This window comes from Centruroides vittatus, unplaced genomic scaffold (genome assembly GCF_030686945.1).
Source record: "Centruroides vittatus isolate TY-2023 unplaced genomic scaffold, ASM3068694v2 contig_628, whole genome shotgun sequence".
Taxonomy (NCBI): Eukaryota; Metazoa; Arthropoda; class Arachnida; order Scorpiones; family Buthidae; genus Centruroides; species Centruroides vittatus.
In genome coordinates this window covers 606577-619998 of record NW_027122385.1, presented here as the reverse complement: position 1 = coordinate 619998, position 13422 = coordinate 606577, and the positions used below count along the sequence as shown (strand labels likewise).

General features: G+C 24.4%; 1 protein-coding gene across 1 annotated transcript in view; it reads right to left on the bottom strand.

The window, feature by feature from the left end:
- Positions 1 to 13422, bottom strand: part of LOC136979552 (synaptogenesis protein syg-2-like) — a 290470-nt gene that overhangs the window by 22575 nt on the left and 254473 nt on the right. The window contains exon 15 of the mRNA XM_067275555.1: positions 5645 to 5917. Coding sequence (XP_067131656.1) covers positions 5645 to 5917 — 273 coding nt within the window. The remainder of the gene's footprint in view (positions 1 to 5644; positions 5918 to 13422) is intronic.

The window sequence follows — 13422 nt, the reverse complement described above, 5'->3', positions numbered from 1 at the left end:
TATATGATAAAAATATTATGAACAAATATCTAGTAGAACAAAGATAAAAATATTCTTCCGGAAGCCTGAAGTTTTATCGGAATAACAAAATAAACGCTTATTAGAAGTTTGTATTTAATAACAAATAATTCGCAATAGTTGGTGTTGTGAAAAAGTGTCACAAAAGATAAGTTATTTTAAACACATATCAATCATTTAAATGAAGCATTTATATATCTTACAAATACCTATGAAAAATTCGTGTGAGAAGTGCAAACAGAATACCCTATCAAGTAAATTTTTGACATTTGTAGTGCCTTTTTTTATAAAAGAATAAAATTTAATGAAAAATAATGAAACGATATTGCCGTATTGAGATACATTGAAAAACATAAGAGAGGGATTATTTTTATAAATTCTGTACATTGTGATCGAACATAAAGGAAAAAGTTCACTTTTAGAAAATCTTCATAATGTCTCAACCACATTGATGAATAAGTAAGCAACGTATTTTATTATGATTCAAGAACTCAACGTACGTGTTTATGATTATTATATTTTATGAGTACTGAAAGAAAAAGATAAGGAATACCATATTGAATAAATCAGATGCAAAGTTAGCAATCTATTGCATTTTCAATAAATTTTCTTTTTGTTTTCAGCAAACTTGTCACTTGCAATTGTCAAATGTACATAAATTTACCTATAGACAAATGGTTTTATTTAGAAATCTTGTAAATTAATATTTAATTTAAATAGTTTTTAAATAGAAATTATCAGGAGAAAGTTGATTCAATTAAATCTGCTCTGTACATTTTTCTTTTGATTAATGCCTAAAACAATAGTACTAATAAGATTAATATTATTGTTATAATTAATAAAAAGAGACAATTTCCTCAGGCTTTCAGAGGATAACGAGTTTGTTTTTTAATACAATTTATATTAATAAAAGAATATGAGAATTTACAGTTTTATTAATTTGGACAGTTTCATCATTACTATTGACATGTTCACAATTATTATTTTGTAAATTAAATTTAAAATGTTAATACGCACTTAAAATTTTTAATTTTTGAAAAATGTTTAATTGCATTACACACTCTTTTATTTTTTCTTTTATATAATATAAAGATTGTCTCAATCTAAATTATACAATGTACGAAACTTGTCTTATTTTAAAATTAAAAATGTTTTTTTCTTTGTATGCATATCTAATTAATCAAAAACAATAAAAGTAGTTAGCAATGTGTAAATAACGTATTTATTTCAATGAATAAAAATATAAAGAATTGTTATAAGATGTAACCTGTAGAAAGTTTAAATTTTTTAAATCTTATTGATTCTATATTTAATTTTTGACAGTAAACAATGTTTGGAATTGAAATAATCGTTTACATTAATCATGAAAAAACGAAAAAATCCTACATTTTTTTAAATAATAGAGACAGCATATCCGCTATGATAAAATAATGTGCTAAAAGATATAAACAATTCTTTTTAAAATCTTCGACAAACAATCCGACATTACCAATATTTTATCTACTAATTAATTTTACATATAAAACTATAATAAACAACGATTTTTCTTATTTAATAAATTATTTGAATGTATCTTATATAAATTGCTACAGTTTCTAATTTTTTATATCATAATAACTTACGGCATGACATAATTATGCAAGAATAAAAGATTAATCAGTCGTCGTGTTATATACTTATTTTAAGAGTAATCTTATTATATGACTTTTTATTCTTACATATAAGTAATCAAAGAGATGTCATCTAAAAAAGCATGTTATTAGGAGGTATTTTCAATTTGGAATTTTTGTATTGTTAATCGGATCATGAACTTATGTGAGAAAAAAACGAACAAAAACAATCATCTTACTTTAATGAATTAAACAAACTCTGCTTATGTTAGTAAGTGTTAAATATAAGTAGCCTAAGGACGAAGAAAATTTTTGATTGTCTTAAATAGTTTGTAATTAATTTCAATTTGTTTTACATATAATTTCGTTGTAATATCAGCTTTTAAAATTGTATAGGAAAACCTTAGGAAAACCTTTCTTATAACAAATATTCTTAAAAATAAGTTTTAAACTACTTTTTAACATTTGTGAAACAATTTAAGATCTTGGGACAAGATCATGTTAACTCAAAACTCTTTGTTAAATTGATATATTCATAGGACAGATATGACTTCCAGATTCATCACCCATAATTTCTTATAGACTAATCACTAGTCTATAAGAAACTTATCAACTAAAGTCTATCAACCGGTAATATTATTAATTACGCGTGACTTGTCCTAAATACAGAGCAAATTCTAAACTTTACGGTGATTTTCCCAGAAATCTGATTCGACAAAGCTTATTTAGAATTGCACAAGCTTCGTCGAACTAAAATTTAATTTGAAATAGTTGTTTATATGCTTATCAATCAAATCATTTCTAATTATTATCTGTATTATAGATGTCAAAAACTTGTGTGGGACCCGGAGGTAGAGCCGGCCACTTTTGACTCTTATCGAACCCTTTCAGTCATTAATATTATTATTATTTTAACAAATAAAATACGTACAATATATCCTTATTAGCAAAAAACGGTGTTAAAGATTTTATTTTCTGTTACAAAAATAATATTATAGGAATAGGAACCACTACGGTCCCTAAGTTTACTGCTGGAACAAAGAAACACAGCTTTTCTCAGGTCCCCTCCTATCTTGACAGCCCTGTGTATTGGTCTACTGTACTTATGTTTTGAATCGTGTCAATATTTTAATAATTTATGTCATGATATCTATTTATTAAGTAGCTATAAATGTGTTTAGCAATACCGTTTTAGTACTCTTTTGTATTAGATGAATCGCATAATTGTCTATAGAATTCAAAAAGAGGAAAACAGATAAACTAATAGATGAAGATTATTCATCTGTAATATGTATTGTGAAATTTAAATATTTTAATTGAGTTTATCGTCAAAAGAGACAGAATACGGTTTGAAATTTAATAATAGCGAGGTTGAGGCCGAAGTTTTCAACGCGAAAACGTGTACGTCGGACGTTCGGCGCCGCTTTCCTTAAGCATAGAAGTTTGACAATGGCGTTTGGAATATCGAGCATGATTCCACTGACTTTCCAAACACCGTTGTCAAACTTCTAGGCTTACAAGAAAGCGGCGCTGAACGTCCAACGTACACGTTTTTGCGTTGAAAACGTCGATCTCAACCTCTCTAATAAGTTTCAATAGTTATAAACAAAGTATTTGCTCTCTTAGTTTTGTTATATTTTAAAAGTTGTATCTTTATATTAAGTTTTAAATTTGCACTATTTTAGCATGCTGATTATATGTAATTGAAAAAATATATCTTCCATTTCATTTAAGTAAACTTCAGGATTATTCTTTTATATTTTAATTATTGACGCAAACGAAGTAAAATAATTTGGAAAACATTTTAAAATTTTTTCTTTGAAATTGTTTTTCTTCTCATTTACTACATAAAATTATAAACTTGTCTTTTAACTTTTTATATAAAAATAAAAATAACGTATATTTCGTTAATACAATCATATATTAAATTCTGTAAGGAATGTCAAAGAAAGTCAGTTAAATTATTTTAGAAATCATTTAAGACTGAAAGAATGTTATCAAGCTGTCTGTTATTAATTGCTTTTGTACTTTTCAAAATTATAGATATTTTATGAACACTCATAATTTAAAATACACATAATTTGTTTAATTGTAGGATAATGTGAATTATAATAAATATTACTTGTATTTTTATGTCTTTTTTCATTTGTAGTAAACTGTCACAGGAAAAATTTTGTTGATTATGAGCATTGTTCATTTATCTATAATTTGTGTTAATATTAGTGTATTTGTCAATAGATCTTGTTTAGCTAAAATCAATTATTAAGATTGTTATATAACTTATTTGTTTTGCGATAAACTAGTATGATAAATTGCCATGTGAAACAAGTTTATTCTTCTTATTACAAGTTATACCCTAAGACATGTACGTTAAATTTAGAGTCTGTATAACTTGTACATTTTTAATTAATGCCAACTTGTTTTTCTCTATATAATAACTATCAGATTTGTATTTTTTGATTCGAAATGTACAGCTCTGGAGAAAATCCGCCTTTATATTTTTAGATGAAAAATTTATTTTAGAAGGGAATTCTTTCTCATATCTCATTTTCGGGAAGTGACTGCTACATACTACGTTAGTATATTATTAAATAGATCTTAAATCTTAAAACTATTGAACGTTTTTAGATAAAAAAAAAATATCATTACAGAAAATGTATGACTTTCTTTGGTGTTACAATTTTTTTCAATGTTGAGTAGATCAAAAAAATCACTTGTAATTCTGATAGATGACAGTTGGCTAGTTTTTTTTCTGTACTTCAAAGTAGAATTTCATCATGTTTTTCGTCAACTATAATGTGAATTTCATTACACGAGAAAAAGATTCTTAGTTTTCTTATTTATTTTTTTTTTTTTACTAATTTCAAATAAATATCCCGAGAATTACGATAAAGATAAAAATAGTAATGTTTTAATTAAATTATTATTTACAAGAATCAAAACTTTTTTCATACTGTTTAATTTAAATATCGATTTTACATAATTCTTCTAATTAATTCTGTTTTATTTAGAATTATTTTTGAGCTTTCTAATCTTAACTTAATGAAATTTTCTCTATATATCGAAGTTTTAAACTTTCAAAAATAAATATACATCTTTCTTTCTAACGCTAGCATCATTTTTATTTTTAATCCGGTTATAATGAACGTGAAGTTGATAGATATATGAATTATATTTAATTGATTGCGAAATATTTTTAAAATATATTTTTACGTTTGAAAACTACAAACATATAAATAAAACTAGCGGACAATTCGCGGTACCCATGGGACTTATATCCGGAACACACATTTCTTGGTAAATGCATACACAGATGGCTCGTCGATGAAGCTGACAGTGAATCTTTGCAAAATTTAATGTTGCAAAAAAGTTTTTTATCGACTCCCTATTCAAAATGATAGGGAACCTTCAGGATTTTGAAACCCGATATCTTCGAAACGGATCAACAGATTAGAAAACAAAAAACTTATTGCACATCTGCAGACCAACCATCATCTATCGACACCAATTCGTTCAATTCGGCTGAGAAATCTAGGAGTTTAGATAACAAAAATCTCCTTAACGTAAGACACATATACAGGCCAAAACAGATAAATCTCTCTTGAGTTATCCTAATTAATTTAAATTCCTCAATCTCACTCTTCTAAAGGTTATAAATACTACGTATATAAATAATTTATGTGCGTGTGGGTGCGTGTAGACATGCGTGTTAGTGTATATATACATACGTTGTATGCATAAACGAATTGTTTGTATATATTTACAGTATTAAGTAATATTTTTTATAATAAAAACGATATATTAATTATTATGATAATATATTTTTCTCTTAAACGAAAATAGATTAGTGAATAGTTACACGTGTATAATATATTTTCAGCTTTCAGTTTATATGTTAAATAAATAACATTTTTTATTTAACAGTTAATTATTTTAATTCATATTGTAATGATATTAAGTAAAAATAAAAAAATTTAATAATATCAAAATAAATATAATAAGATGTATTTACTTACGTAGAACAGATATTATTGTTGATTTAATCGACTCTTTTCCCATTCCATTGTTTGCTATGCAATAATATTCACCAGCTTCGGTTCTTGTGATATTTTCTCTGATTAAATATGATTTTTTCCCTTCTATCGAATACTTCGTAAAAGGTATACCATCTTTTTTCCAACTGATAGTATCTTCAGGTAACGGATTACCGTCAAAATTACATTCTAACTTCACATTATCACCTTCTTTTACTTCAATTGACGCCGAAATATTGATAATTACAGCAGGATCTAATTTTAATATACATCTTTTAATAATATAAAATTTAAAAGTTTGCAATTAAATAAATAAAAATCTAATAAAATGAAATTAATTTCATAAAGATTAAATTTTATAATTGAGATAACAGACTTTATTTAATTCGTTTATAATAAAGTTTTGTAAATCATATCGATTTTATCGAATGTTTTACAAAAAGTTTAGAGATTTATATCAAATAATAATTGTAAATTTAATCCACATTTATAGTTATTTACGTTACATTATTTCGATCATTTAAAAGACTAAAAAATTGTCATTTTATGTCATTAAATCTTTGAAAACCATTTATCTACGAATTAATAGCCATAATGACTATAACGATAAGAATCATGAATACGTTTAAACACCAAACTTTATAGGCTGTTCCTAACAAAAGTCGTTATGTACATTTTATGCTAAATACATAAGTATCTGTTGTATATTATAGAAAATTACTAGATAAATTCTTTGAATGAAGTTGTTTAAAACTTTGTTTTTATAGAATAATATATTTATTCTGTAGATAAATACAAAAGTTAACGATATATTATATATAAATTTATTGAAGTTGTTTAGCTCTATCGAATAATATAAATATGAAAACATGCAAATAAATTTATTAAGCATTATTTGAATAAGTAAACATATTTTTATAAGAATGGATTTATAAATGCATTGGACTGAAAGTATGAATTTTAGATGCATTTTTCCCTATAAAATCTTCGTTTGAAATAAGGCTAATGTTTGAATGGTTACCATATTGTTGTATACACGGTCATTCAACTTACATTGACAATTTTTTAGTAACTGTAACGAAAAAAAAGAACGAATTCCCTTCTATACTTTGAACTATATTCTATAGGTTGATTTTGCATAACTCAATTTTTATTATAGTTTTCAGAAGTTGAGAATTTTTTCTATACAGAATCTATATGGTAGATAAAATGCTTTACGGAAACGTCTAGATGTTAAAATTTACAAAATTCAATAATTTGGTGCTTTTTACGAGATAAACTTCACCCCATTTTTCTGTAATTTTCGGTATGTCGACGGTAAAATTTTTTTAAAACTTTGCTACGACTGAAAACATTCTTCTAAGATGGGCTTTTAAGACCACGTGTTCTCTTAATGCGACAAACCAATATCGTTTGGAATGTAATATTTTTTGTACATTCCAGAAAGAGTAGATGTGCCAATACTCATCTCCATAATTGCCTAGTTAAGCACCTGATTTAAATATGTTGTACCGATATCACTTTTTCTTGTATAATTTCCCGTGAATTTCGTAAAAGGTTTTTTCACATTAAAGTGTTTTTTATTCCTTTAAAAGATTATTGTATTGAAGAAAGTTTTAAAAAAATAGGCATTAATAACTACATAAATCCGATTTAAATAACCACGAAAATGAAAAAGATTATTACTGTTTATTTTTATGATTATATTTTATTTCAAAGAGCAAATTTTACTTGAAATAATAATAAAATTGAATTATATTAATTTATATTTTATTCGAGAAAATAATCAACTAAAATAAATAAACTATTTTAAATAAGAAATTTTAAAAATTTAAACAAATATATAAAATTTTATTTATTATAATGAGAATATATTTTTCCTCCATTTAAAATTTATTTTAACAATGATCAATAAAACAATATCCTAAAGAAAGGAATGGATTTTTGATTTGGTAATATTTAAAAAAAGTATTTAGAATAAGATACAGAAACGAAATATAAATTATTTATATTCACTAGATATACTGTATACGCATATAGTATAAAACGTTATATGATTTTTCAGATTTTTAAGTATTTATATTGTACTATTATATAAACCAGAAAAATAAAAAGCTTTTATTTAATATTTGCATTGTGGTATAGACCTAATATATTAGAATATTTTGAAGATAATCAAGAATTATTTAAATTAATTTAATTCTCGAATTGAAAAGTCAAAAATATTGTTATAATAATATTTTCTATATATATAGTCTACTCATGTTTAAAAATAATTATACTCGTCCAGAGCATATAAGGTTTCGTTTGTCAATAACTTTGCTGACAGTGTAAATATTCGTCGCAAGAAAGGGCCAGCAAGTTCTCCTGCCTAAGTCAGTAGAACAGCGGTTCCCAATTAGGGAGAAGATATTCCAAAAGGGATTAATACATTTTAATGGATTCGCGTAAAGTTCTTTTTCATAAATATCTTTCTATTGAAAAATTTAAAAATCTTTAACAAGTTTTAAAAATTCACTAGAAAAACTACAAATCAAATGCAATAAATTTTGAACGAAATTGCAATATTAGTACTAATTAACAAAAATAGTTATTAATAACTGTCTCAAGTTTCGTATCAAAAATTCCAGGAAAATCTCAGTGGCTATAAGCATAGCAACTGCGACTTTCCTGACATAGTAATTATGCTCAATTTACAAATACTAAAGAATTTCTGATTGCCAAAGGAAAAATATAAACAACATTCGATTTGAGAAAATTGAATCGAAACAAAGAAAATAAAATAAGTAGCTATTTTTTATATTCAAGTGTGAATAGCGAATACAATATCTTTATGTAAAATTGAATGCGAATCTGTAACTTGGAACGACTAGTTTTAACGCTTGCTATGTGATTAGCCCAGATCATATTATACAAGTCAGAGTAGTAAGGATCAGATCACGATTTACAATCTTTCAACTTTTATAAGTTTTCTATGTTTTCGTGTACATCTTATTTTATTGTTCTTTTACAATATATCATGTATATCTATCTAGTTCTTATTGCGTTAGATCTTATGAAACATTTTTGAAAATATTCTGTTTTTAAATGTGATGAATGAAAATGTGTAAATATAACTGACGTAAATTTAACATTGTCTGTATTGTTGCTCTATGCATGTAATAATGGAGAGTTAAACGCTTTTCTAATATTAGAAGTATGTTTAAAAATATCTAACTTATCCATAACAACAATTGTAAGAAAAAAATTATGCTAAAAATGTACTAAAATATGGACTACAGGAAAATATAGACATTCATGTAAGGAAATAAATGATCGGCCTCTGCAAACTAGAGCTTGAAACAAATAATCAAATGTAAGTGGAGAGAAACCTGTTACATTTTCAATAACCAAAAAAATGTATAAATATAAAAAGTTCGATCAACTATCTCATAAATTAAATCTCATTTTACTGAGTTTCGTGATAAAATCAAGATCACTCAAAATGAATGATTACTTAACTTTTTATTTTCATTTTCTTTGTCTTTTATTATTTTTATGTTAGTTATTATTATTATTATTATTGTTGTTGTTGTTGTTGTTGAAGGAAAAGAATAAAAATGAATTTTATCAAATAATATTTTTGTGTATAAATTTAATGTTAGAGCCACAAAAATTTGTTAATATTCAAAGCGAATCATGGAAAGAAAGTATGGGAACAACTGCCGTGGAACATGTTTGCGATGCTGTATGGCGAAAAGTTACATCTCCACCAAGAACACTTCAAATTGCTCTGGTTCAAGAATGGACATCGCTCCCAACAGAGCTAATAAACAACGTTATGACCAACACGAGGAATCGCCCTAAAACGTGTATACGTGCAGGAGGCAATCACACGCCGTATTAATTATTCTTGAGCAAAAACATTTACGTCAATGTTTAGTGTTTTGTTTGACGACATTTTGATTAAATATTTGATTTTCAATTGAAGTGTTGCTTAAAGAACGCAATTTATTAAATTTCATGCTGTTCTGATCATCTGTTATTGAGATATACTTATATGTTAAATTAATAATTATGCTTATTTTTTGATACGAGTGTATAAAGATATATTAAGATATATAAAGATATATTTTCTAGCTAAATATTTTTATGAACTCTTTACATTTATATCTGCAAGAATAATATTTTGTATTGATTACAAAAGAAGCATTTATAAGTTGAGAAATAATACCTACTACTAAGTTCAACTACAAAGTTTCAATTAAATTTGTAAATGCATTTAAACAACTAATAACAGAGTATAAAAACTTCTTTGAAAACAAAAACATTATTTATTTTTAAATACATAAAGTTTTTAATATTAAGAATAGGTACTTTTACTATAATCAAAATTGTCGAATTTCTAATTAAAAAATTAATGGTGAATAAAAAATAAAATTTACGTTTTTACACGTCCATAATCTGTTTGATATTACAATATTATTTTCGATTATACCTGTTACTTTGTTTATAAAAGTAAGATATTGAACAATTGTATTATCGGACCTTTTATACTGATTAAAAACGATATAATTTAAAATTCAGTTGGATAAAATTGGTTTAATAAACATATTAGATATCTTTGTTAAGTTTTCAAATAACAAAAATATTTGTTTTAACAGTTTCCATAGAACTAGACAACGAATTATGATAAAGTGAAGAGTTTAATTATTGACATAAAAATTAATTTGTACTTCAATTATGAAAGACACAGGAAACATTTAAAATTTAGTTTTATATTAAGTAGAAAATTAAATAGTTATAAAGAACATAAGGAAATACTAAAGTTTTCCAACTGTTGTACTGTGGGAAAATAGATCAGAGGTTACCAAAAACTTATGTGTGCAATTTAGCAACATTACAAGTAATATGAGCGCTATAAACTTGACTGGTACAATAATCTTAACATAAAATATATTGTATGACAATAACCTTGAGTTTTTACATCAATTCGCAACTATTATTGTCCATAAATATTCTGCGAGAACAGCTGAATTTGACAATCTCTTCGTGCATGAATATGACACACATTTTGTTTTCAAAAAAAATAAAATTTTCTACAATTTCAAAACCACCAGATAAACGTAATCATTGCGATTTTCTTAAGTTAAATGATTTTTAATAGTAAATTGTATACTATTAAGAACTTTTATCCTCTTTATATATTCCTTTAGCAATAATATGGCTGATATAATTTTTCAGATAATGTAAGTTATATTTTTATTCAAAATAACGAATTAAACTAATTATTATTTAATTTTGTAATTAGAAGATTTTACATTTTCAATTTATGTAATCTTATTTTCATTCTCGTGAATGAAAATTATTGTAATATTTTTTTTAGCCATAGTTAAAATTTTTACTAAGGTAGCTTCGTTTTCATATAATTCACTACAATAGTTAATATTCGGAAATGATCTGCCACTGATTTTATTAAAGAAATAACAATACTTAAAATTCTTTTTAAAAAGAAGAGAATATTGATATTATTTTTATCATTATTATATAATTACAATTTTATTTATTTCAAAACAATGCAACCACGTAGAGTGACAATGTAAAGATATTATTTATCAATATAAAATTTTTATTTTAAAGAAGTTTTGCGTTTATTTTTAAATGGGTTACAAATAAATATTTTAATCTATTTTATAATTTACATTGATAAAATTTATCTCTGTTCCATTTCAGTTTATATTGAAATTAATGTACAGTGCAGTATTTATAAAAGTTATATTACGAAAAAAATTCGAATAGTCTAAATTTAAAATAAGTATTTCAAAATTTATAGAAGTTTATATTATATACTTAGATAAAACGTGTACTTGTAAATTTAATATTAAATGAGAGAGATGCTTTAGGTTAATGTTTTCCTTATACATTTTATTCGTTTATATTAACATGTCGAATCGAAATTGAATGATTAATAGAATTAAAAGTGTTTTTTTTAATATTTTATTTTATTTTATTTTTTAATTTAGAATTACTCGTACATGTCTTATATTATCGCGTATTATATATGTAAAATTACTACGATTAAAACTTTTTGATATTTAAAATAGAGATAATGAATCTAATCACTAAAATTTAATTTTCTAATTTAATTTTAAGAATACAGATTAATTAATTTTTAAAAAATAATATAAAAATTAATGAAGTAAATAAATCAATAAAAGTATTATATTTAATTATAACAATGTTTAATTTAATATTTAAAAATTTTAATCTGTAGTTATTATTTAAATATAGTTTTTCAACCATTCTATAATTTTGTAATTGTAAAAATTTTGTTTCTATTTAATAAATTTTACCAAGTTAAATTTTTTATTACATTATATTAGATATACAGAGAATATTGTACGTTTTCATCGTTCACTTTTGACTCTTTCAGTCTGTGGGCACTAATAGAGCTTTTTTCTAAGACCATCTTAGATTCGGCCGTGTTCATAGTGGACCAGCCAAGTGTTTAAATACGGGATCGATGTTTCCGACATAGACCTCCCCGAAAAATTCCTGAACTTGTTTGCTCGGAATTCGTTCTCCGATCCCCAAAACAGTAGGCCAAAACCTTAACTATCTCGGCTCCCTGACCGACATCAATGTTGCTTATTACAGACCGTTAGTGCAAACACATTCTATGTATAGAACTAACACATGCATTTAATTACTTATATTCATTGATATATATAATACTTACTAAGATTTTTAATTTACAACATACATATTCTTGTATAATTTATGTTTATAATAATAATATATATGTATTAATTGAAATACATATATAAGTACACTAATCATTCCTATTAAATAATTTAACTAATTCTGTAATAGTAAGTTATTAGAGAATTAATATTATTAAGAAATATTTTCAAGTATTTTACATATATTTATAGTTTAAGTTAATGTTAAATTTCTTAATTATAACATTAACTTAAACTATAAATATGATTCGATTATATAGCTCAATGATATATTTTTATTTTTAAACTAAGTTATTACTTTCAATGCTTTTTCATTAGACATAGCAACAACTATTAATTACACTATATTTGCATTAAAGTTAAATGATGCATTAAGTTTATTTTCAGTTTATTCTAAATGGATAAAAGCCAGGAAAGTTTCAAAATATATAGAAAACCGATTTACAGTTCTATTTATCCTTCAAGGATAAGCAGAACTGTGAATTAATTTTTAGTAATTTTTTTTATTTTTTTGTTTAATCGAAATCCTTTTTTATGCTACACAGAATGAAAACATATTAACTTCTGTATTAGAAAACGGTTAAGTGATTTTTCAACCGTTCCAGTTAAGTGACAGAAAATGCTGTAATATATATTCATAGAACCAATTAAATATGAATTGTTAATTTTAAAAATAGAGTGAAAATGGTCGTATATGTAGGTTCATTCATAGTGCCCTTAAATGGGCACTATGAATGAACATATTTAAAAGAAATTTTCTTTCATATAGCCAATAATTATTTAATTAGGGATATATATATATCCCTAATTATCCTATAATTACCCTTGACATTTTTTCCATAATAATATATATATATTATTGTGGAAAAAATGTCAAGGTTAATTATTGCTGCATGTATACTTAAAATTTATTTTTTTTTTCTTACTAACAGTACAATGAATGTTGTTTAAAAGATACAGCACATGTTTACATGACTTTAAATATTCTGAAAGTAGGTTGAAAACTGAAATATCTGACAAATCTCGAATAACGGTGAT